General features: G+C 43.6%; 1 protein-coding gene across 3 annotated transcripts in view; it reads left to right on the top strand.

The window, feature by feature from the left end:
• Positions 1-26902, top strand: part of PHC3 (polyhomeotic homolog 3) — a 627291-nt gene that overhangs the window by 154609 nt on the left and 445780 nt on the right. For 2 of the 3 annotated variants that reach the window (XM_078666126.1, XM_078666128.1), the window contains 2 exons: positions 3861-4019; positions 12335-12433. In XM_078666126.1, the coding sequence (XP_078522252.1) occupies positions 3861-4019; positions 12335-12433 (258 nt within the window). The remainder of the gene's footprint in view (positions 1-3860; positions 4020-12334; positions 12434-26902) is intronic. The other variant, XM_078666127.1, reaches the window with a different exon arrangement.

The following is a 26902-nucleotide window of genomic DNA, read 5'->3' as shown; positions in this document are numbered from 1 at the left end:
AACAAGCAGGGCGGAACGAGATCCAGACCTCTGTCGCTCGAAGCGCAAGCAATCTGGAAGTGGCTTCTGGCTCGGGGTATGAAGATATCGGCTGTCCATCTGCCGGGTGTCCTCAACATCCAAGCAGACGACCTAAGCAGACACTTCGCAGAAGCACACGACTGGGTCTTAAAAGAAGAAGTGATAAGAGATGTCTTCCAGGCCTGGGGGACACCAGAAATCGATCTCTTTGCGGACGCCGGAAACGCAAAATGCCGCGTCTTCGCGTCCAGGTACCCACAATGAGGGTCCAAGGGGAATGCTCTATGGATGGACTGGTCAGAGACATTGCTCTACGCTTTTCCACCGATTCCACTCATTCCCTTGGTGATCAAGAAGCTGTACAAGTCCAAGACAGACATGATCCTGGTGGCTCCGGATTGGCCTTGCCAATGGTGGTACCCGGATCTCCTGTATCTGTCCAAAGTACCGCACAGGAGGCTTCCTTGCTGCCCGGATCTGCTGACCAGAGAGAACGGCAGGGTGTTCCATCCCAACCTGCCGACCCTGAAGCTAGCAGTATGGTTCCTGAGTTCGTCCAGTATGGACATCTAGGCCTCTCGCAGGACTGTATGCACATTTTAAGAGAGGCGAGGAGAGCTTCTACAAGAAAGTCGTATGCTTTCAAGTGGAAGCGTTTTTTCATGTGGTGTGCTGCTGAAGGTCATGACCTTATTCGAGGTCAAGAACAGGTACTGTTACCATACTTACTTTCTTTGGCCAAAGCAGCTTACAGTATTCTTCTATAAAGGTCCATCTGGCAGCAATAACAGCATATCGAAAGTCCCCAGCTCAGGTTTCTTTCTTTCAAATGCCGGTTGTGAAGGATTTTCTGGAGGGTTTCAAGAAAGTGTATCCTCCCGTGAGGGCTCCCTCTCCTCCTTGGGAGCTTAATGTGGTTTTGTCCAAATTGATGGGTCCTCCATTCGAACCTATTCATAAGGCCTCACTTCAACATCTGTCGTGGAAGGTGTCCTTCCTTGTAGCTATCACTTCTGCGTGCAGAGTGAGCGAGATTCAGGCCTTTTGTGCTTCAGAACCTTATCTCGTTTTCCATGCGAATAGAGTGGTGCTTCGGACTCATCCGAGATTTCTTCCTAAGGTAGTCTCGGATTTTCACATTAACCAGTCAGTTACACTGCCTACGTTTTTTGCTAATCCGAACACTCCAGCTGAAAAAGCTCTACACTCTTTGGACTTAAAAAGAGTTTTGAAATTTTATCTTGATAAAACCAAGAGTGTTCCAAAGACTGATCATTTGTTTGTGAACTACGGTCCTCTGAATACGGGCTTGCCTGCTTCTAAGAGGTCCATTTCTAGATGGATTCTGTCATGCATTATGTTATCTTATCAGTTGGCACGGAAACAGCTCCCGGGCAAGCCGAGAGCGCATTCCACTAGAGGAAAGGCTGCTACGATAGCAATGCTTAAAAATTTTCCTGTTCATGAAATTTGTAAGGCAGCTACGTGGCGTTCGGTTCATACCTTTGCTTGCCATTACTGCCTTGATTCTGATACTCAGGCGGACGCTCAAGTTGGTCAAGCATCCCTGAGGAATTTATTTGGGTAATATATATTAGTATACTGTTTAGAGAGTCTGGTATTCGTCCGCAGGGTATGGGATGGGCTTGCTACTCTATTCAGTGCTAATGACTATTGATGAGTATCCCCTGGAAGAGAAGGATAAGTTACTTACCTGTTATCCTAGTTCTCTTCCAGGGGTATACACATCAAAGTCATAAGCAACCCACCCGCCTCCCCGGGCGAATACCAGGGCTGTCTATTTTACATGTTACCCATGTGGTTATCGCACTGTTATAGGCCGTCCAAAAGAACTGACCTAACTGTCACCTGTGGTGCATGATGGGAGCCTGGAGGCTCATAGAGGTCTTAAAGGCACGGCGCCTAATTTTTCTGTTGTTACTATGCAGCCTATCTAGGCTAAAGCTGCCTCTATGATCCAGCCTGTTTTTACCTTTGAAAATAAAGGTTGTGTGTTTCAAAGAAACGCAGGGCAGTATTTTCTTCTTTACATTATCATATAATGTAATTTATATGTCTTTATTTAGCAAATGTAAAAGTTTTACATGCAATGATGGCAGTTTTTGAGCCTAGTATGGTGTATTTTAGGCTGCATATGTATATGTATATGCATATTATCTATCTATATATATATATGGGTATTTTATGCGTATTTATATGTATTTATATATATATATGTAGATATAGGCAAACCCCTTCCAAAAAAAAGAGCAGAGACCCAGGGGGATATCAGTTGGAGGCTCTTTATTGCAGCAATGGCGAATGCATTTCGGCCTGGTTTGGCCTTCATCAGCGCCCAGAAGCCTCCCAAGTATGATGCAGCACTCCGTAGGTAAGTCCCGCCTTTTAACCTGGATGTACTTTGGCCCGCTCCTCCCCCTGTTGGTAACAGCACACCTGGGTAGCGTTCCGGGAGTGTCAGGAAACTACCAGTCCCAGAATCCTCGTGGATGGATCCTCGAAAGTATGCAGGGGGGAAACCAAGGTAATCTTGTAGTTTTGCGGGGATGCGGGACACAGGGTGCGCTCTACATGAATAATGTGTAGCAAAGTCAGCTTCAGAGTCCACAACGAAGCGCCTCCTCTGGTACCCCAATACCGCCTCAGCCCAAGAGAACAAGAATCCATGCGGCAGGGGCTGCAGAAACAATGTCCGCTGCCCGGCGTGGAGTCACTGACCCCAATACTACCACCTCTCCTCCCGTGCTCCAGGGCGGACTATGGACCATCCAATCAGCATTGGAAAAAAGAAAGAACTGCGAAAGTTCAGGCCAGTGAGGTCCGAGCCCAAAACGAGGCGGGGGTGCTCTCGAATGCGTCTCTGGCTGACGCACAATTTGATGCAGGCAAACTCCTTCCAAAAAAAAGAGCAGAGACCCAGGGGGATATCAGTTGGAGGCTCTTTATTGCAGCAATGGCGAATGCAATTCGGCCTGGTTTGGCCTTCATCAGCGCCCAGAAGCCTCCCAAGTATGATGCAGCACTCCGTAGGTAAGTCCCGCCTTTTAACCTGGATGTACTATATGTAGATATATGCATATTATTGGCATATTATTGGCTATTGCTCCGGGGTCCCGCACGTGGGCGGGACTATTCAGTGCTTATGACTTTGAGTATACCCCTGGAAGAGAACTAGGATTACAGGTAAGTAACTTATCCTTTGAGCAGCGTTTTTCTATTTTATTATTTTTAGTCTGTTGCCCTAGGACACTACTTTCTTTATTATCTTAAGAGTGGCTTAGCCTTACATTGTGCAGTAGAATTATTCCTTGGAAGATCTGTTCTTCATTCATTCATTCCCAAAAATCTACTAAGGCTAGGTAGGATTCTTTTGTAGCCGCACAAAGACTCATCTCAAAGCCATTAAACATGAGTTCTTTCTCCGAAGTTTAGGCTTTTTTAGTATGCTGTTAATGAGATGCTTAAAGTGAGTCTTGTGGTTCTCTAGATTAGTGTAGATGCTCTCTGGTGTAGTCTCTATTTCACTGGGTTCCATAAATCCAGAACAGTTACCATATAGCCAAATCAAGATACTGGCAGTCCATTTGAAGATGATATGTATTCAGAAGGATTCTAGAAGGATTCATTAACTTCAGGTCTAACTTTCATAGCTGTGTGAGTCCAGACCCTGCCACTTCTCACCATCTCTTATCAAGATCCCAGGTCTGTTAGCTTTTTCTTTGCTTACGTCACCCCTTCTCCCACGAGGATCCTTTTGAAGCTGGTCGGAAGTGTTATGTTTATTTATATAATATAATGGAATATTTTCTCATTCTTAGATGAATTTGTCCACGTCTCCTACACCTGCACAGTTAATAAGCCGCTCACAAGTCTCCAGCACATCCAGTAGCAGCATTACTCAACAGACAATGTTGCTAGGGAGTACCTCTCCTACCTTGACTGCAAGCCAAGCACAAATGTATCTTCGAGCACAAATGGTAAGGATCACAGGCTTCTGTTTCCATTCAAATTGTTTAGACTAGTTTTTACTGTTATATGCTACCAGATGTTGTGCAGCACTCCGCAGTTTTAACTTTGCTTTTAAAGTTTATATCTAAATACCTTTGGAAATCACGAAGAAAAGTATGTTTTTGTTAGCTACTGATTACATATCAGGCTTAATGAAATCATACTAATACAGGCACGTTTTAAAGATCTACGGCTTGTCAACACACTGGGTCCTATTAACAAGGATAAACTTACATGTGAGTAAATCTACATGTGCAAGTTTACATTTTGTAGTACATTTACTGTTTTTGGTTATTCACCATTCATAAGTGTTAATTCACTACAAAATATAAGGTTACATGTCTCCACACCCTTGAGCCTAACTTACGAATGGAAAGTTAGTGCTTGTAACTTTTCACAGGCAGGTGGATCTCTCTGGCACAGGTCCTGAGACCACCCTATGCTAAGGTATAGAGGAAATTTACAAAGTTTGTTATACTTAAAGACAAAGTTACTAAGAACATTCTTATGTTAAATATTTATACATTTAAATGTAATATTTATTATTTTAAATGTAGAAAAAAAACACCCCTATGTTAAATGTTAATACAAATAAATGTAATATATTTATTTTAAATGTAGACAAAAGCGCTATTAACTTAATTTTTAATTAAATATTTCATTATTTTAAGTATGGTAGCTTAAATTAAAATTATTTGTTTAAGATTTATTTATAAAACCACCTAAAGTAACATGTTTATATTTGTGAGTGCAAGAAATATTTTATGAAGTGCATCAGCTACCCAAGTCAGGACGTCCCTGGGCTTACCTAAGAAAAAAACAAATCTCTTCCCCAAATTATGCTAAATTAAATGACCATGCCTCCAACTGTTTTCTGAAATTGACTTAATTAGAAATAGAGCAAAATAAGAATGACAGATCTTTCCATGACGTGGCTGAAGAAAAGTGAAGCGTGACCTCGTTTGACAGCTAGCCAGAACTAGGGAAGCTTTAGCAGAAGACCCTGCGTTGGAAAATCTGAGGGACCTAGAAGAACAATAATGGATACTTCTCTGGATGAGATATTTAGGACTTGCCTTTATAAAAATGCTGTGTGTGTCATAACCTGTGGTTTAAAGTGAATTCTTTCTGAGAGTGGGAGCCAATTAAGCCTTTTAAGATATTGAGAAATAGGCTGCTAACTATGAATTTTCAGAATGAGCCTGACCACCACAATTTGTACGACTTGGAGACGATCAATTAAACAATGAGGTAAGCCACGATAAGCATTAGCAGTGTCTAAACTGGCTGTAAAAAGCTCATGAACAATGATTTTATGGGTTTCCAAAAGGAGAATCTCCAACGTCTTTTTAAAAGATTGTGAGAAAGAAAAGCTCGTTGCATCAACTTCCAAAATTTAAGAATGAAAGGAGAACCCTGACTCAAGTTTGACTCATAGATTTCTTGCTGACGTCGTTTCTGAAAATTGTAATCCTAATTCGGTCACCCACCATTTATTAGACCAGATATCATAAGTTGCGCCAGAAGATCAAAATGTGTCACTCCTCACAATTCAGTTTGCGCCAACAATTTTCATGCAGTCAGTGACTATGGTTAGACAAGCTTTGAAAGACTCTTGGGTCATAAGAGTTATTTTCGATAGAGAAAATCAGCTGATATCATCAGCATATGAGATGACGTTTATACCAAATAACTGGATGATAAATGTTAGTGTACAATATACACAGTAAACCAGGCAAGGCTTAGGGGCAATCCCTGCAGAACCACCATATTTAAGTGATTTGAGTATTATAGTAGAAGACAAGAAAGGGGGAAGAGATACCGCCTGACATTTGACATTATGATACTATTGCAACCATCTCAAGGCGAGGCCATAGACCTGACATCTGCTAAGCGTGGAAGAAGGATTTTATGAGACACAGCATCAAACACCACAGAAAGGTTAAGTAATATCAAGGGGACGCGCTAACCCTGGTCCAAATCGATTTTGATGAATTCCAATACCTCTAGAAGAGGTGATTCATTGATGTGTCAGGGCCTAATTCGAGATTAAGAGGATTGGAGAAGGTGATGTTACTCAGACGGGACATAGGCCTGTAATTCAATAAAATCGAGGGGTCAGCTGTAGAATTTTTTTTAATAGCAGAACCATATGAGCATGTTGCCAAATGTTAGGAACTATGGCAGTATCAAGAGACTGTTGAACTTAGCTCTCTCTGCAGAGTTACCACCATACGTTTTGCATACCTACTCCCACTTTTTGCTGAATTCATTTTTGTTGGCCTTGGGCCTCTAGCACTGGGTTGCAGTAGTAAATTGTGAAAAGTGCTTGTGCTCTTGCCCAAAACATGATACAATTAGGTTATACCCATTTGGTATATTTAATTTACTTGTAAGTCTCTTGTAGGGTGGTATAATATATACCAGGGCAAATTAAATGCTTCCTGGAGGCTAGTTTGTTGGTCTTTCGTTCAGAGCCACTGGGACATGATAGTGCCCCATCATCTTGAACCTGCACCTGGACCCCACCGGAGTGAATCCTGAACCCCCAAGAGGTATCCTACCAATTCCTGGACCCTTGGTTGTGTTGCTAAAGGTGCCCAGATGGCCATTTTCCAAAACTGAGGACTTAGATACATTTGGCCAAAAAAAGCTCTGAGAACCGGAAGATGATCAGGACCAACCTACTTACCTATCCGCTCGAGGGGCATTGCTGGCTGGATTGACTTTGCTGCTTCTCCTGATACGTTCTTCTCCGCAGCAGCAAATTCGTTTCAGTGGCCCTTCGCCCAAGGGGTATCAGACCCCGTGAAACTGTCTTCGGCTACAGCTCTCTGCCTAGTCTCGCTAGAAACTTCAATTTCGGTGACTAAATCTGAAGGTAAAAATCTTCACTGCAGCTTCGCTCAACGGCCATCCGATGACCATGCTTCCTCCTAGGACACTCCTGCAGCCTTGTCCCGCTGAACGTCTACATTCTTAGTCATTTTTCTTCAAGTTTTTTTTTAAGTCGCAAAGTAAGTCCTGACCAGGCCAAATCAACTTCTTGTATCCAAACCACACTCCATTATCGTAGGCCTTAACTTTCGACTTTGAGCCGGTCTCTAAAGACCAGATGTCTGCGGTTGGCTCTTTGATCTTTTTGGTGCTAGATTTCACAAAAAAACTTTACAAATTCATAACCCCGGCTTTACTGAATTTGTTGTTTTAGTGTCAAATAATGTGTTAAAATGTACCCTATTTTTCTAAACTGATTTGTTTTTCTTTCTTGTGTTGTGTTTTCACTTTAATTACAGTTTGTGTGCTGCATAAATACTTTACACATTGCTTCTAAGTTAAGCCTGACTGCTTTTGGTGCCAGTCTACCAATGGCCAAGCACCGGCTAATTAGGTGACTTTTTGTGATTCACCCTGCAAGGGATTGTGACTGTTGCTTGACCAGGGCTCACACCCCAGTCAACCAACAACCCAATTTCTCACAGAGACTGATTAAATAACAGGTTCAGAACAGGATTTATGGTATAAATGCCATAAAGCGAGAGAGACGGCGATTAGTGGGAGATCTAGAACTTCAATAAAGAATCGTATTCTCTGACTCCTTCAGCGTGCTGTTATTAAACACTGATAGAGTATTGCCTGACATAGAAATAGAATGTAACGGAATGTACCAGAAAATGGCACTACTCATAGTGTCAGTAAAATCTTGATGGATTTTTTTCAATTTTCTCCTCAAAGAAGAAAACAATAACGGCTGTGTTGCGGGCCTATGGAGAGAAAAATGATTTAACTATGAAAAATATCTTGAGGGGCATTGCTTGATGACTTAATTTTCTGAGAATAGAAATCTGACTGTGCTTTTTTAATTAATTCATGATACCCTATTAATACTGCTTTATAAGCATTTTTCCAATGGAGGGTAAATCCTTCGCCTTTTTCAAAGATTTTACATTTATGTTGTTCTACTGCAAGTGCTGTCAAAAAACATGAAGTCAAGCCAGTTTGATCTGGAGAATGTGCTATTTAAAAGGGAAACCAGATGATCAGTGATGGTGGAAATCCAGTGATTTAGCTGAGAGTGGAACGATTAGATCTACAAGAGAGGTAGCATACTCTGGAGAATACCCTGGAGGCCAATAAATGAGCACCCGAGAAGGAGAAATTGCGAGAGAGTTTGATGTCCAAACCTAGCCCTTGGGTAACTTCCAGATTATTTAATTCATAGGGGGTAAATTGTAGTGACGAGCAGTAAATAATGGGAAGGGCTTCCCCTCTCTGTATCAAAAGAAGGGGGTGGGACCGGGAGCCGTTATTTAATTAGGTCCTGCACACATGGCTCCTAGTAAACTGTGCTACAAGAGGTATCTGTGATAATGTGCCATTTTGTGCTATAAATATTCACTGTACCTTTAACTTGTAGAATTCTGTATGGGATTCTCTCTTGGAATGAAGGCTTCTCTTGAAGTCAGTTGTTAGTTGTCGTTGGTGGATGAGGTTAATAAAACCCACCTATCTACATTTGAAGTCTCTTGTTTCCTCCTTTCTATGTGGTAAACACCACAGTATCCAGTGCCATGGGGGGATGGGGAAGACAAGTCTTTCTTCGTAATGCCCTCACACACCCCGAAGGATATCGTGCTTCATCATTGGGCTTTTCTCCTCGTCGGGCCAACACTGCAATGCCCGACGGGCTCACCGTAAACGGGGCTCTTTGCGGAGATCTTTTTGAAGAAGCCGTGGGGTGCTTGCAGGTAAGAGGGCAAAGGGTAGTGCAAGGAATGTAGTAGTTAAAATAAGTCTGGCACAGTCCTAATCAAAAATGTAATGTTAAAGGTAGTTCAATCTTGGTAAAAAATATGTGGATGCCCTATGTGGATGCAATGTTCCTAGAGGGCTATCACTGTAAAATGGGTCAACATGTTTCGTGCCTGTATTGCTCCTAACGAGTCATGTGACACTTCAGCAGGACCTATGTGAATAGCATGGTGCACTACTAGAAGTCTGGTCCATATTGGTGGGGTGGTAACCAGACAAAATAGAGTGACGCCCTAGTAGACCTGTACTGGGCGGTAGCGAAAGACCCTCCGTATGAAGGTCTACAGCCTGACGGGGGTTACAGAGCACGTAGTTGCTCTGTAGGGCTTTTTAGTCAGCAACAAGCTTTGATCCTACCCTCGCTCTTCCCCTCTCTGCTCCTGTCAATTCTTGTGAATTATCGAAAAGCCAGACGGTATAGTTAAAGCTACATCTGGATTAGAGGAATCAATGTTTCTGTCAGGAAAGTTACATCTAAATTATATGAGGAAATTAGTTTAAAAATGTCAAACGTGTGCTTAAGCAAAGACGGAACGAAGAGCAGAAGAAACAAGCAGTAAGAGTTGCTTACATAATTAAATGGGTCCCAATCAGCACAATTTCATAAACAGATTAAACAAACCCCAACCAAGGTGCAAAGTCGCAAAGCGTCAGTCCTTAAGATGGTCTAATCAAGACTAGCTAAGAGTAGAGTATGCACTATCCAAAATTGCACCACTTGTATGGAACGAAGGAAATAGAAGGGTAGCAATGATCCCAAACTTAACTAAGACCCAATTCGTCTCAATTTTGTTAAACAGTTAAAAACAAATGTGCAAAATCTCAAATTTCATGTGAGCTTAGTCTTACATGCTGCACTTCTGTGGTCCTGAGGTCAATAGGTAGGGCAGGGGTAATCTAATCCGAGCCTAGAAAATACCAGAGAGCGCTCTATCCACTATATTTATTATGTAGTAAAAATTATTAAAATGTATGCATAATATTTATAAACGCCACCTCTTACAACTGGGCCTCACATTAGCAAAAAGGGCTGTCGCCAGGGCCTGGAAGGCACCTAGGGCCCCATCTGTGGCTGCTTGGAAAAATGGGCTATATTTTTGTATGGGGTTAGAACAACCAGTTTTCCTTGCCTGGGGATGCCCGCGCAAACACTTTAAGATCTTTTCAAGCGGTGGGCAGATTACCGGGGTCTATTATTGGACACGCCACAGGAAGTAGAGGCACGCTTATCGGACCAATTCAGATGTACTTTCTTGGAGGGTGGTGGCGGGGGTGGGACAGGTCGGAGGGACCAGTATCCCCAGTTGTGATGTTTTGTGATGGACAGGTTTATGTGGACTCGGCACAATCTTGGGGGGGGGGGGGAGGGGGGAGTTTGCGGGATTTGTTATAATATGGTTCGCTTATACCTGCAAAAGTCAAAGTCATTATCGATGTATGTTTGATGTGTGCAGATGTCTCTGGAGTGCAGAACCCTGCAATATATGTGAAACTAGACAAATAAAAAAAACCAATAGGTATATTTATTTTTTAAGTTTAGAAAAGGTTAAACTATTTTTAAATGAGGCACTTATTTTTCGTTCTATGTGTTTTGTAGCATTTAATTTAATGTGTGTGTATATATCTCATTCAAAATGCAGGACACAGAAAGAAACATCGAGAAATAGAGCATTTTCTCCTCGTTATGCATCCACTGCGCAGGTGTACGTTTTGGCGCATACCCAAGTTCTTGTAAATCTCAGGATGCGTCAAAATCCATTAGAGTTGCATAAGAAAACCCATGCAACGCCCATGGAATGCGTATCCAGGCCAGAGTAACTCAATGCAGCGATTTGCGCAACATTGCGCTACTCCTTTATTGTCTTTGTATGGCTTAAAAAATCTAATGTAGAGGTTTGTGTCAACCGGGTACCACATTGCGTGGTGCAAACGTGATGCAACCCTCTCATAATTGAGGCCCCTAGTGTGTCACCTGTTGTTTCCCCCATGGGAGGGGCATGGAGGTCCAAGAGACACACTTGGATTCCTCCTGTAGGGGCTGTAGTTACAAATTGCCAATCATACTGAGTGGTTCTTAGTCCCTGGTGTAAATGCAGGCATATCCAGTTGTAATGAAAGATGGACCATCAAGCAGTTTTAAACCATCTGCATGCCTTTTAGTGCCACACCATTGACAGTACAGTCACAAGTTTGCTTCTACAGTGGTGGGAATTCTTTTTTACAATATGGCCTAGAGTCGTCCCAGTCTGACCCCCTTCGCAGAGTGCTTCATTTCTAAAATAATAAGCGCAGGGGCCCAAAGTCTTTCTAAGGAGTCTACTTGCCGCTGCGGCATGCTGGTGAGTTCCTAGAGTGCTGATTATAAAAGGATACCCAGTTTTTTATATCCTCTTGTATCTTTCTTACATCACTCTGCACTCCATGGCTCAATATCTCACATGTGTATGTTATTTTTTATTTCTTTTTTTTTGTTATGGTTTCCATATCTTTCTCTTCTTTGTATTGGTGCCTTTCTCTCTTTTTTTCTGGATCACAATCTACGGTGAAAAATGAGCGCCGGTGCCCTCCACCTGCTACCAGCTGATCAAGCGAAGTGCTGAGTCTGTTGTTTCATTACAACAGCCTCGGAATGGTACCTTAAAATCCATACTTATGTGGTATACATGAAGTGACTCTTATTAAAGATAATGTTCTGTGGACCCTAACTTGAGTCACCAGTCACACAGTGTGTTTAGAGTGGCCAGACTGCATAGTTAGCCCATTAATGGATATGATGATTCTCGTGTTCACCTAGTTGGTGCATGCAACAAATAACTGTTGTTCTGAGGTCATATGCATCAGACTCCCAACTTTACTCCTGCAGCTCAAGCATTTATTATGATGCTTAAGGCCTTATTTTCATGTTTTAGTATGAGTCTAATATACATATAATATTATTACCCTTATAGGTAATGTAAATTCAAGGCACAAGTTTCAAATTTTCTGTCTTATCATCTCTACAATGTACTTATTCTTTTCATGTCAGTTCCTCTTTTCTCAAGCTTCCCTAATTTTGGACATTTGACCTTTTGATGACATTTGATCAATGTTCTATATCGCGTTAATGTCTCCCACGCAGCGTTGTGTGATATCAATCTGTTCCACCTACAATAATCCGACCTCTATATGCAACACCTTTTAGTAGTTTAGTCTTAAGAATTTCCCAGAATTCTTGAAGTTGGAAGGGACGTGTCAAATTCACGATTTTATTGATATAAAAGCTGCTAAACTAGTCTTATACATAACTCATCACAAAGGTGAAAGAGGAGAGTGTCTTATTTGGGTTTACACAGCAGGCAATATCTTTGCTTTATACACCGCAGAATAAATCATACATTTGAGAAATACGTTGTTTACTTTATGTCCTTATGTCTGTTTTGTAAAGATATTCTTTATCGGTTTCTTCAGCTTTACTGTGTATTTTTCTTTACAGTTGATCTTTACTCCTGCTGTCACTGTAGCTGCTGTCCATTCTGACATCCCTGTTTCATCATCTTCCTTATCATCTGCCTGTCCGTCTGTTGCTGCTCAGGTGAGATGTCTGTCTTTCTGTATGCATCTCAACTTCACACCATAGGTCTCAGACTACGATCCATCTGAAACGATCCGTGGTGTGCATTGTTCATACTAAATGTAGCATTGATTGTGTCTTTTAAACAGTTTAAGCGATGTTTTTGCACTGAAAGTTGTGAAGGTAATCGTGGAAACCACCCTTTTATTTGAGGTGAAGGCATGCAGGCATGTCTGGTAATTAATATGCCGACTGATTTTTAGAGTAATTGGTCAAGTGACGTATAAGCAAACGTATTCGGCGACCTTTGTTTAAAATCTATGTAACATTCTGTATAGAATAGTTAAAATTATGAACAGCTCCAATTGATAACAGGTTTGCAGCTTACTCATTATCTGTGTTCTTGGCCTTATTACGTTTGCAGTCAATGGGATGGAGGAGCTGCCACCTACTGTGCCATGGCCTGGCATTAGATAACAGCTGTGACACCCATTCTAGGGTGGTTGACCAGTCACATTTTATGAAAGAGTCACTTCTATGCAAGACTGAAAAACGTTTTGCCTTTGTTATTTTGGGTCCACAGAGTGAGGTCCATACTAGTAGGTCATATAGGAACTCAAAAAAGGATTTCAGATTTTTTAGTCAAATCTGATTTCTTGATCTCACATACAATTCAGTCATGAGTCGTATATTCTCTGGGTCTTAAATATACTGGTAACATTTCCTGGCTACTCCTCTTTTAGGGGTAATATGGGATCAGTACTTGGGATATCATAGGGCAAGTCACTTTCCTCTGGGTGGGTTGACGAGGTAAAACTGATCCCCTGAAATCCTCTAGCAGATTATCTATTTTCACATGTTCTTCTTGGATTGCACCATAATTGACCAATCCTGTCCTCATTATCAGCTTTATATTATTGGCAATCATTTTTCTTAACTTCCAGCTGGGTGCAAAAATGTAGTGTACATGGTATCTATTCAGAACTTTGTAAAAACTGCAAGCACTTTTATAATATTTCTTGTGGTAAATATTGTAGCCTGGTGGAACGCAATCAGTTTGGCTCCTTAAAAGGCCAACTTGTTATCGGGTCAAATGGATATTTCTGTTGCCCACCACCAGCTCACTTTCTTCACTGTACTTTAAGTGGAAATGCATCCATCAACTTAGATTATAAGCATACCTCTGAACCTCTTATGGTCATATACTTTATAGTTTTTCGGAACATAAGCTCCATGTCTTGACAAAGGTGACTCATAGTGCAATTTTGCATGTTTGTCAACCCCCAAGTGACTATTGTGGCATATCTGGATAACCTGCTAATTGACATTAGCCGCCAATTAATTTGGATAAAAGGCCAGACTGAATTCTATCACTTTGCATGCACAGTAATAACCGGCTGGATGTTTCAACACTTACCTTCTTTCTCCACATAATGCTTCTGAACCATTGGAGTGCTCACATTATTGCAAACATGTTTTTTCTGACTTTTGATTGGCTAGAGTTCTTACTTTATTGGCCTATGTAATGACTGTCCTAATGATCTTGCGTTTGTTTAGTCCCAGTGTCATACGTTTGTCGGAATAGCCACTTTACAGATACAATGTTCTTAAATTCACCGGTTATGCTCAATCTGCTTTATTGTCTGCTCAATATACTACTCCTCATTTTATGCTTCCTCATTAGTTCTGTAATGAGGCTGAGTCAAAAAGGGCATGGTTTTTATTTTTTTCCCTGCTGTAAGTGGCTAAACCTTGACGCCCATTTGTTCCTGTTGGACTCTTAATTTTAATCTAACCACAAACATATTTCTTGTGTTAGTCCAATCCTTAAGTCATGATTCGATGACTATAAATGTCAGCTACATTTGTAGGCATTGCAATTTTTGTAAGGATATGTTAATAATGCTTTAATACATGTTATAAGTTATTGAAGTAAAGGAGATGCCAACCTGATGTGGGAAGTCTCTTCTTCAGACTACCAAAATTCACAAATAACTATCACCCGACTTTTGGTTTCAAATTCATCTTTATTCGGTCATTATAGGACTATAAAAGCACAAGATAAAACATTTACATCTTCATAAAATATAAATAACACTCTAAAAGCATCACAAAGCAGATGATCATTCAAATGCATTGAGTCTTCTCAATTTGAAAGCAGCAGGGATATAACCGAGAACAGCAGTGCAAACCGTGTAATTTTAAGCTTTGCATATAGATCAAACCCTCTTTGTAAGAATTAAAGTACTTATGTAGAAGGGCAGGGCGTAGAAAGCGCAATCTAACAAAGTCATATAAAGTACAAAAGAACATAAAATGAACAGTTGATTGAACAGTAACAGCATGGGAGGGAGGGAAAGCAGGAGCAGACTACTGGGATAGCCACAAGAAAATGGAATTTATTTAGTCTAAATCTAGTGAGATAAAATCTGTGCTCTGGGTTTACTATCCAGTTCAGATACGGCTCCATATCAGATGATGTGGATATCTGCTTATATCTTGTAACTGTGGGCATATAAAGAGATTTTTCTACTCTAATTCCATGTTTGTAAGCTTCATAGGTCTTCTTGACTTCCATTTTAAGATTAGGAGTTATGCTTTGCGGTGAGTCAAAGAAATGACTATACCCAAGGTTATAGAAGGTGTTTTGCACATAAGCCAACGATAGAAAAGCAGTAATTTTATCTAATTTTAAACAGTCTAGTAAGACCTTAAGTGAGAAATCTGCATTCAGCGGGCTCAACAGCTTTATCCATAATAGAAGGGGGCCATGGAGATCCGGTCCTCCATGAAGCCTATGCCCAGTTTCAAATGTGAAATAAAGCTTGATGAGGATTTAGGAATGGCCAGACGCCTGAGCAAAAAACTATTTTTGTCTACTTTAAGTTTTGTGCATGCAGTACAGCCCCAGACTCCGGCTCCATAAGTACCCCACCTATAGTCACTTGCTTTTATAAAGTTGGACCATTTCATATACCGGCTTGTGGCTTAACCTTTTTGCATATCTGAATTTTGTATCTTCAGCTGTACGCATCTTTTGAGCCCTTTGGATAAGTAACCTGTCCCATGATCCATTTGCCTCCAATAATATAGCAAGGTAGTTGAAAAAAGGAACTCTTTCGATTTGTGTCCCCATCAATAAAGAAAATGTTTTTGACTTGATGTGTTTTGAACTGCAGGACTTGATAAAAGATTTTGACTGATTTACCTTAACTTTTAATCTCAGCATAAAATCACTAAACTCTTTCAGAAGATTTTAGGAGGGCATTTGCAGTCAGACCTTAAAGAACTGTGTCATCCTCATAGAGCAGCACAGGGACTGCCTGCATGCCAATCCTGGAACCATCGTCACAGCAAGCCCGTAAAGATGTGTCTAGGGAATTGATGTGTAATACAAAAAAGGAAAATTAACCCTGTTTCACCCCTCTAGTCACATTTATTGGGGCAGCACAGTCCTGTTCCTTGTAAAGCGCACCCTCATTGTAGAGTCCCAATGCATGCGTTTGACCAGATCCACTAGATGGGGATCAATACCCAACTGCTCCATCAGGCCCCATAATATGGTCCTGTCTACAAGGTCAAAAGCACAGGAGAGGTCCCTAAATGCCATATGTATGACCCCTCTCCTGGCTTTGGCATATTTGCTTATGATGAGAGTTAGGCTAAGGGTTCCTAGGTCTTGATGGAAGTCATACTGGGCAGGGGAGAACAAGGAGCTAGCCTCTGCCCAGTTCTCCAATTTGCCCAGGATTACCCTCCCAGGATCATTACAATGGAATCAATCAATGAGATTGGGTGATAACATGTCAGGCAGTTGCAATCCCCTTTCTTATAGATGGGTACAATGATGGCGTTACTCCATGCATCTATAAGGTCGCCTTTTACTGCAGCCCTCAATACATTTGTGACCAGGGAAGCCCAGAATTCCACCTTGTTTTTAAAATGATCAATTGGGACCTCGTCTGGCCCAGGGGCTTTGCCATTTGCAGAACTCATAATAGCTTTTTTGACTGCAGCTAAGTCTACAAGATCAATAATCCACTCCTTGTTATTAAGATGGTGATCGGGCATGTTTTCATTTAGGGACAAACCAACTTTGTGATCTGGATTAAAAATCGAGGAAAAGTGGGTGGTCCAGTCGACCTCAGGGACATGGCACTCAATGCTACAAGTTCTGTTGTACGACAAAAAAGGTTGGTTGACTACACCCAGAAGAGTCTAGTATCTTTCAGATCAGCTGCTTTATTTAGACCCCCCACGCTTTAGCTTGAATAACCTGTTTCCTTTCTTGTAGGGCTAGCTTATATTTATGTTGTGCTTCCTTTATGGCAGTAGTATCTTGTGGTATTTTATTAGTGGCCTGTTTTAGGGCTTTGAGAGCTCTAGTGCATTCAGGACTAAACCATGGATGCACGTCTCGCTCATTTAGGGGTTTGTTCGATACGAGCCTGCAGGATGTAAATTCACAGATCTTCGTAAAGTTATCTCAAATTTTGGACGGGTCCTCCGCTGTGGATAGACAACTGGTGATCTCATTGGAGGCTTCCATCATCAAGGTGTTAAAAAGGTTATTTGGATCTATTGATCCCCAGTTTAGACGAACCCCCTTGTTTGGTTGATAACTAACTGCAGGCTTGGTCCTACCTTGTGTGTTGTAACAAGAGAAGGGGCGGAAACGTATTATAATAGGGATATGGTCGTTGTACGGGAGGTGACATATCCCATAATGACTAAGGTTGCATACCAAGTCCCTTGAGACAAGGACAAAATCAATGGTACTGACCTTACCCCTTCCTAGGAAAGTGGGTGGATTTTTTCCATCCTTTTCTCCAAATATCTGATAAAAAATTTAAGTTGTGTGATAAGATCAACGGATTAAGAGCATCCCCATAATTTGAATGTGCAAAGTGACCAGTGTTGTCCCCCTCAATATTGCTAAAACCACATGTACAGTCACCTTTGAGCAGACATTTAGACTTCTTATAATCGCCCACCCATCAGTGATGTCTGTTTTTTCTGTCTATGCATAAAGTCGGAGACTGACCTTCCCAGCTGTTCAATGCACTTCTTTACGTACTCTTAGATGACTTTGTGTTTTGGCTTCAAAACCTAAAAATAGAAATGCTCAGGAGATATTCATACACAGTTAGTACAAACAGAAAAGACTATGTTCTTTTTGCACTTTAAGTAATAAGGAGATAGATATTTTGTGTCCACTTCATAATAAGGTGTAAGAGTGTGTAAAATAGTACTCAGGTAGAACTTTGCCACATACTCATAAATGCTTTTGTTGATTGGCTTCCATGAAGCAGTGAGGTTCCCACCAAAGGTATGGAGGCTTCCTGATAGAGACGAGGTTTGGTCCCCTTTTTGTAATATGATGAAATTGGCTTCAAACCGGCCTGGTACCTAATTGTTGAACACCACTGCTAGGGACTCAGGATGAGAAAAGCAATCAGTACTGCTTGACACATATCTTCACGTTATATAAGAAAAGTAAGTTGACTAACATGTTGTCATAAATCTTTCTCCTTTGCGCATGGTTGCTCCCAATTTTCCTCTTTTTCTGGAGTATTTTTGAGTCAGTCTGTGATTGAATGGAATTTACCTTCCATTCATTTTAATTATTAAAGGTTCTAATTCCAGATCTAAAATAAATAGTTCTCTGTGATAGTTAACCCAAACCCAGGTTCCTCTTGCTGATTTGTCAATTGTATGTTGCATATGAACATCTCTCCCAGGGTACTTAGGCCTAATACCCCTTGGGTATAGACCATCAACCAGGGCTCTCTATTCATTTCGGCCTAGGCTTTTCTTTCAGTCTGACTCCAGGTGTAACCCATCTCCTTGCAGTCTGCCTCGAGGCCTCGGTGCCAGGTGTTTCTTGGCCTTCCTCTTTTCCTATTACATTGAGGGTTCCAGATCAGGGCTTGCTTGGTGACGTTTCATGTGGGCTTGCGGAGGGTGTGACCTATTCAGCACCAGCGTCTTCATGATTTCTTCATGAGCAGGGAGTTGAAAAGTCTGCTGCCATAGGCCATTGTTGCTAATGAAGGTCTAGACTTTGTTGGTGGTCAGCATTCCTTACAGAAGTACTGATTGTATGTTGGTTTTAAAAAGCCTTGTCTTGATTTGCAGTGTTCGGTGCTCCATATCTTCTTTAGCTGAATGAAGGTAGCCATTGCTTTGCCGATTCTTGTCTTGACGGCGGCCTCTGTACTGCCATACTTGTCTGACACTGTCCAGGTAGATGAAGGCTTCAACTTCTTACAGTGCATTGCCTACAATAGTGACCGCAGTTGTGCTGGCTGTGTTAGCCTTCCGGATTTTGATTTTTCCCCTATGGATGATGAGGCCAAGTTGTACTGACAAGTCTGCCATATTGTTGGTTTTCTCGTGTATCTGCAGATGGGTATGGGAGGGTAAGGCCAGGTCATCTGCAAAGTCTAGTGCATCAAGCTGCGTCCAAGGTGTCCACTGGATTCCTTTTCTTCTCCTTGCTGTGTATGTCTTCATGATCCATTCTATGATCAGCAGGAAAAGAAAAGGCAAAAGCAAACAACCCTGACAGACTCTTGTCCGTACTTGGAAGGCGTACATGAGTTGTCCTCCATGGTCTACCTTGCAGGGCATTCCCTTTGAAGCGTCTCTGGTGATTCTTACAAGTTTTGTCTGCTGCACCATAGTGGCAGAGGAGTTTCCAAAGGGTCACTCTGTCTACACTGTCGACTGCCTTCTCATGGTCATTGAGGTTGACATAGTGGTATGAGTTCTATTACATTGAGTGCTCACTGATGATGCACAGTGTTGCAATCGGATCTGTGCAGAATCTATATCTGCCGAAGCCAGCTTGCTGATCTCGCAATTGAATGTTGACTTGTTCCTTCATTCTGTTTAGGATGACTCTGTTGAACACTTTGCCTGGCTGGATAGAAGAGCTATCCTGCTGTAGTTTGCGCAGTTATTCAGTTCAACTTTCTTGTGAATCTTGACGAGATAGCCCTCTTTCCAGTCTGATTGGGAAATGTCCATTACAACTCTGGCGTTACATCGCAATGCCTTAACAATGTAACTTTTACAACACAAGTGCCTTTACAATGTATGCCATTACAACTCATGCCATCATAACGCATTATGAGGTTATTAATGGAGATTTTTAAGTTTTAGGGCGGGTATAGGTTTTGGGGTAGTTGGGAACAGTAATTTTTACCCCTACACTATCCAACACTTTCCCTACTGTTGCACTCACTGGAGGGGGAATAGTACATTTTACCCCTACGCTATTCAACTCTTACCCTACTGTTGCACTAAAAGTATTACGCGTTGTAATGGTATGCGTTGTAATGGAATGCATTGTAATAGAATGCATTGTAATGGCAGTTTTAAAAAATGCGTTGTAATTGTATGTGTTGTAAAATCAAGCGATTTAATGGTAGTTGCATTGTAAACACTGCGATGTAAAAGCATTCTTTGTAATTGTTTGCGTTGTAATGTCATATATTCGTCTGATGACACCTTTTCCTCATCCCAGATCCTTTCAAACATGGCGTAGAGCATATCTGTTGATGTTTCAATGCCTGCCTTCAGTGGCTCCGGTAGCAAAACAGGGTTTGGCTCTGATCAGTAAGGCTGAGCCCACTCAAATTTAATAGCAAGAAAAATGCCAATACTGATACCTCATTCAAAATCACAGTCTTAACATCACTGCATAGACAACTGTTCAATGCATTTGGTGCTATTTAATAGCTGTTTTATTTGCAAATATAATTTATAGATTGTTTAGAATTTCAAAAAACAATTGAGACATAAATTTACAAACACTGTAAGTGGACACAAGAAAAAAGTGCAGCAGAATTCACACGGATACTATCATTCAAACTAATTCAGTCGTTACACAAACACACCTCGTACATTCAACCACCACAATATTAAAAACTAACACAAAGTGAGTATACCAGTTGAAAAAGAAAAGGGTCTGCCAACAAATATTATTTATGCCTTCAGAGGCTCTGCAGGCATGTTGTCAGGTCCTGCTGCCTTCCCATTTTTCATATGTTTGATGGCTTGCCGTATATCTTACTCAGATAGTATGCTGCAGTCGTTTTAACAGGTCCTTGTCAGCCGACTGTATGTTTGGTAGAGATTGCGACATGTTTGGGTAGTCATAGTGAGAGACATGACTGTGAACATTTTGCAAGTTCTTCCTTTTATGCACCTAGAATTGCCCTACTCCTTTTTTTAAACTCTGGAGACTACCATTTTACCACAACCTCATATTTCCCTTTGAAGACCACCTGATTCCTGGCTCTTTGCCCCTTAACTTGGAAACAACAATGTTCCTAATATAGAAATCCTTTTTCTTCTGTGGCTTACTGTATCCCTGAATATTTATTCCTCTTTATGTAGATATGATACATGTAATTGTCATTCAGCTTGTTCCTGTGTCTGATTTTTTACTTTTACTTCCAGGATAAAGTCCATTTTTAGAATGGGCCATTTCTCATTATTATGAAAGCACATCAGTTTTCTTATCTCTTTTGGGCTCCGTTTCTGTACTACGGTGACTGGTTTCTTCAGTGCTTGCTCCCATTTTAATCGGTACGTCTACTGTTCCCCAAGACCATGTCACTTTTGACTTGCATTCATTAATCCTTTGAAAAAGAGTCAGTGAGATACAATAAGGGTAACTCCAGTATTGGAACTTTCATAGATTCACATGCCTGAATCATTCCCCGTCGCTGAGACAGGAGTCTCATTCCCCGTCGTCGAGACTGGAGTCTCAGGTACATAAAAAAGCAATGTTTAGTAGTATAGCAAACTGAAAAGAGGCCGAGGCCCATTTTCCTTTTGCAACCCATAGCCTTTGTTATGTAAAAAGGCCCAAGCTTTTCCCTGAACCAATCAGAGCTCCTCACCCGCTAGAACACTCCTGAGAGAACCTTTTGCCCCTCAGATTTTCTACCGCACGTTGTGCTAGGGAGTCTCCTTTGAGCTCTGCTCAAACTCTTCAATCATACTCTTTTTTTACTAGGATTTGAGTTCTCTTTTTTTCCAGTTTTTCCATATTTGAAGTTCCTCATTCTCCTACCATGGCTGACAAGGAGAAATAAGGATTATTTAGAGCGTTTGCCATCTGCTCTGAAAAAAAATGCTTTATACAGATGACCCTCATAAAGACTGCATATACTGCCTCTATCCAGACCATCAAGCAAAGGATTGTAAGGTATGTCGAACCTTCTCAAATAAGACCTTGAGAGATCGTGAGGGAAGACTACTACTCCTGCTTCAGAAGGTTAAATCCAGGAAGGAGATCCTCTCAAGAGAGAGCGAGGAGGAGTCATCTTCGTCTAGGAGATCTCAAAAAAGGAGCAGATCTCCTCAGGTGAGAGACCTGAGAAGGCCCCAAAAAAGACCACTCCAGGGTCTTCAGGGCGCAGTCCCTCAAAATCTCCTTCAGACAAAACTAAGGAGAAGAAGGGTTCTGCTTTGGAAGCGAAACAAGTGAAGAAAGCTACCACAGAGCCTTTAAAATCTCCTTACAGAGTCAAAATTACCATCAAGAAATCATCTTCTACACCTTCTGAAGAGAAGGAGAAAAGATCTGTGTCGTTGACGAGAAAATTCACATCATCGTCGACGAAGGCGGCGGCGGCGCCGTTGACGAAATCTGAGGTAAAGGCTGTATCTAAAGCTGTATCGCCGTCAGGACTTCCACCGTCGACGACGGTGTCGACGACGTGTCCTTCGACGACGATGGCACTGACGACAACCATGACTACGCTCGCATCGTCGATAAGATCGTCGATGACGGCGACGACCACGGACGACCACTTCACCTTCAAGAGAACGACGACCCACCAACACCAGCAACAGGCGGCCCGCAGAAGCTGGAACAAGATCACAACAGACCAGCTCGCCACCTCCCTGAGCCAGCACCCCCCTGCCAGCTCAGCGAACCCCAGCCAGGCCGCCGACAACCTCACGAAGTGGATCAGCAACTGCGCGGACGAACTCGCCCCACTGAGGACCCCGCCTAGCAGACACGGCAGCAAGAAGGCCCCATGGTTCACCGACGAACTCAAGAGCTCCAAGAAGAACTGCCGAGCCCTGGAGAAAGTCTGGAAAAGGGAACCGACACCGAACAACAGGACCTCCTACAAACTTGCCACCCGGAAACACCACCAGCTGATCCGCGCCGCCAAGAAAACAGCATTCAAGGACCGGCTGGACAACAACGCACACAACTGCAAGGAACTCTTCAACATCGTGAAAGAGCTTTCCAACCCCAGCGCAGGAAACAACGACATCACCCCATCGCAAGACCTCTGCAACTCCCTCGCTTCATACTTCCACAACAAGATCACGGACATACACAGCAGCTTCAACAACCAACCAACGCACACCATGACCGAACAACCACCCCCCACCACCACCCTCCACGCCTGGACCCCGATCAGCACCGAAGACACCATCCGCACGATGAACTCCATCCACTCCGGATCACCGGCCGACCCCTGCCCTCACCACGTCTTCAACAAGGCCGACGCTGTCATCGCACCCCACCTGCGAGACATCATCAACACATCCTTCGACACCGCCACCTTCCCTGAGAGCTGGAAGCACGCCGAACTCAGCGCCCTACTCAAGAAACCGACAGCGGACCCCACCGACCTCAAGAATTACCGCCCCATCTCGCTCCTCCCGTTTCCAGCCAAAGTCATCGAGAAGACCGTCAACAAGCAGATGGCCGCCTTCCTCGAGACGAACGGATCCCTCGACCCCTCACAGTCCGGCTTCCGAGCCAACCACAGCACCGAGACCGCCCTCATCGCCGCCACCGATGACATCCGAGCCCTGATGGACAATGGAGAAACAGCGGCCCTCATCCTCCTAGACCTCTCCGCGGCATTCGACACTGTCTGCCACCGCACCCTAGTGCAGCGCCTCAGCGACGTCGGAATTCAGGAGAAGGCACTGGAATGGATCATCTCCTTCCTCGACGGAAGAACACAGAGAGTCCGCCTGCCACCGTACAAGTCAGAGGCCTCCGAAGTCATCTGCGGCGTCCCCCAAGGATCATCTCTGAGCCCCACCCTCTTCAACGTCTACATGAGCCCCCTCGCGGCCATCGTACGCAAACACAACCTCAGCATAATCTCCTACGCCGACGACACCCAGCTGATCCTCTCCCTGACCAACGACCCCGCCACCGCCAGAGCCAACCTGCACGAAGGGATGAAAGAGGTAGCCGAGTGGATGACGACCAGCCGCCTGAAACTGAACTCAGACAAGACGGAGGTCCTCATCCTGGGCTCTTCACCCTCCGCCTGGGACGACTCCTGGTGGCCACCCGCCCTGGGCACCGCACCCAAACCGACAGACCACGCACGCAACCTGGGATTCATCCTGGACTCCTCCCTCTCCATGACCAGACAAGTCAACGCCGTCTCCTCGTCGTGCTTCAACATCCTGCGCATGCTACGAAAGATCTTCTGGTGGATCCCCACCGAGACCAGGAAGACCGTCACCCAGGCCCTCGTCACCAGCCGTCTGGACTACGGCAACGCCCTATACGCCGGTACCACCGCCAAGCTCCAGAAGAGACTCCAGCGGATCCAGAACGCCTCAGCCAGACTCATCCTCGACATCCCACGAACCAGCCACATCTCCGGACATCTGAGAGACCTTCACTGGCTCCCCGTCAACAAAAGAATCACCTTCCGCCTCCTCACCCACGCACACAAAGCTCTACACGATCAAGGCCCGAGCTACCTCAACAGCCGAGTCAACTTCTACGCTCCCAAACGCCACCTCCGATCAGCCAACCACGCCCTCGCCGCCGTCCCCCGCATCCGAAGAGCGACTACAGGAGGAAGGTCCTTCTCCTACCTGGCCGCCAAGACCTGGAACTCCCTCCCTCCCGACCTGCGCCTGACCCAAGACCACCTCTCCTTCAGGAAGAAGCTGAAGACCTGGCTGTTCGAGCAGTAGCGGCACCCCCCCCCCCCCCCCAGCGCCTTGAGACCCTACGGGTATGTAGCGCGCTTTATAAGTGTCACTGATTGATTGATTGAACAGTCTACAACGACCACGGTGACTACAACGTCGACGGTAGCGCGACGATTATGATTTCGTCGACGATTATGATTTCGTCGACGGCAGCGACGACAATCTCGTCGACGAGCTCATCGTCGAGGGAAAAAATCCCGGAAAAGCGTTTTTTGGCCTGGAAAAGAACAATTACACTGGAAATTAAGTCTCCAAGTAAAGTGCCGCCATTAGTTCCATCTCACCTTCTAGAGGAAGAAGATTCAGAGGACGAAGATGATGGTGGTCCTTTAGGATATACTAGTAGCTCATCCCAACTAACGGTAAAATACCAGGAAGAGGACTCGCAGGATGAGTATGAAGAATTTCAGGATCATCCCCAACCACAACACCATCAGGAACAACGCGAGGAGATGACAAGTGTACCATATTCTCTAATAAAGGATCTTCAATTCATGCTTGAGGATTATAAGAAAAGATATCCTGCACTTCAGGCCTCTAAGGAAATTCCTGAGATTACACCACGACCACGCTCTGTACCAAGTACGCCAGTGCATAGGCGGGAGATCTTGCCAGAGCCTCTCCCTAAATCTCCGCCACCAAGACCTCAGCAGGATCCTGACACTACTGATGATGATCAGGAAGAGGAGGAGATTACGGATCCTAGTAAGAAGTGGGACGATTACCTCATTCCTTCACCTTCGTCTCCCTCACCAAAACCTGTGGATTCCCCACCAGAGGACATTGGTGGTTTTCATAACCTGATGGAAAGGGCCACTAAAAGATTCGCACTTTCCATGGTGGAGGATAAAGCTGAGTGTTTCCTATATGACTTTAAAGAAACACATCGTAGGCCTGTTCGGTCCTTGCCGATCGTAAGTCATATTTGGGAAGAAGGCCTAAAGGTGATGGAATCACCGGCTACAGTCACTCCAGTGCTTGCAAGACTGGCTAAAAAATATAAAGCGGCTGTAGATGCTCCGGCCTGTCTTTTGGGTCTCCCCAAACCGGACTCGGTTATTACACAACCGGCGCAGCAGAAGTCGAGAAATCCGTCGGCTCCAATTACGGCGCCCCCAGACAGAGAGGGAAGGAGGCTGGACAACACGGGTAAAAGATTCTCCTCGATGTCAGCTCTGCTAGTGAAGGCTGCGAATGCCCTGGCCATCCTAGGAAGATACAACAGGCAAATGTGGTGCGACCTGTCACCATATATTGACCGTATGCCAGAAGCGGAGAGGCAGGAAGCCAGGAAGATTCTTCAAGAAGGAGAGAGGACTTAGGCAGAAATCATAGATTGCGCTATGGATAATAATAATAATAATAAAAGAGCTTATAAAGCGCCCAGTAACGCCATCTCGGCGTGTCCCCGCGCTAAGAGCTCCTAACGATCACCAATATGAGCCTTTGTCCCTACTCGGCGTAAAGTTGTGTTTTTAGCTTTGCCCTGAACATCGCTTCACTGCTCTCCAGTCTCAGAGCAGGAGGGAGTTTGTTCCAATGTTGAGCTGCTTGGAAAGCAAAAGATCGACCACCCATTCTGGCCTTCCTTATCCTAGGAATTGTCAGCAGCCCGGTACCCACCGACCGGAGGGTCCTTGTTGGTTCGTAGCGGCTGACTAAGTCCCTAAGGTAGGCGGGCGACCTGCCCCAGACAATTCGGTGACAGAAGAGGAGGCATTTGAACAGCACGCGTTTCTTCACAGGCAGCCAGTGAAGCGCATCCAGAGCCTTCTGAGAATTTGCTCTCCTGGGTCTTCTTAGCACCAGTCTAGCGGCGGAATTCTGGATAACTTGCAGGCGACCAAGGCAGCCCTCGTTGGACCCTAGGAACAAGATGTTTCCATAGTCCATCTTGTTCCTGATATAGCGATAACGGCTTTCAGGTCTCTAAGAGGAGCAGCAGTGCTGCGCAGACAAGGATGGGTGAGAGCAACAGCTTTTAGACCTGAGGTCCAGAATAAAATCTTGGATCTTTCTTTCAACGGGGAAGACTTGTTTGGCAAGCATGTGGATGACACACTTCAAAGTATCAAAAAAGATACTTATACTGCTAAAGCTTTGGGAACTCTACAATATAGAAAAGTTCCTTTTGAGGCTCTAAGGGTAGGGGTCAACCATCTTACAGAGGAGGATATCAACAAGGGAGATATTCCTCTTATACCATCTCTTCTCAGCCCTACCGTCCGCAGTATACACAGCGACAATCTGGAGGTTATACCAAATCCACTCCAAGAGGTAGAGGAGGTCGTCAGGGGAAAGACAACGCCCAACGACAATGACAACCTTCAAGTTCGGGCTACACCGATTCTACTGGGATCATATGTTCCCCTGGGGAGAAAGATTGCTCATTTTCTTCAAAATTGGCAGGAAATAACTATGGACCAGTGGGTCCTCAACATTATTCAATTCGGCCACACTCTAGAATTTTTACAAACACCC

The sequence above is a fragment of the Lissotriton helveticus genome, chromosome 11 (genome assembly GCF_964261635.1).
Source record: "Lissotriton helveticus chromosome 11, aLisHel1.1, whole genome shotgun sequence".
In the NCBI taxonomy this organism is placed as follows: Eukaryota; Metazoa; Chordata; class Amphibia; order Caudata; family Salamandridae; genus Lissotriton; species Lissotriton helveticus.
The sequence above is the reverse complement of the archived record's forward strand: the minus strand, read 5'-3'. Positions and strand labels throughout refer to the sequence as shown.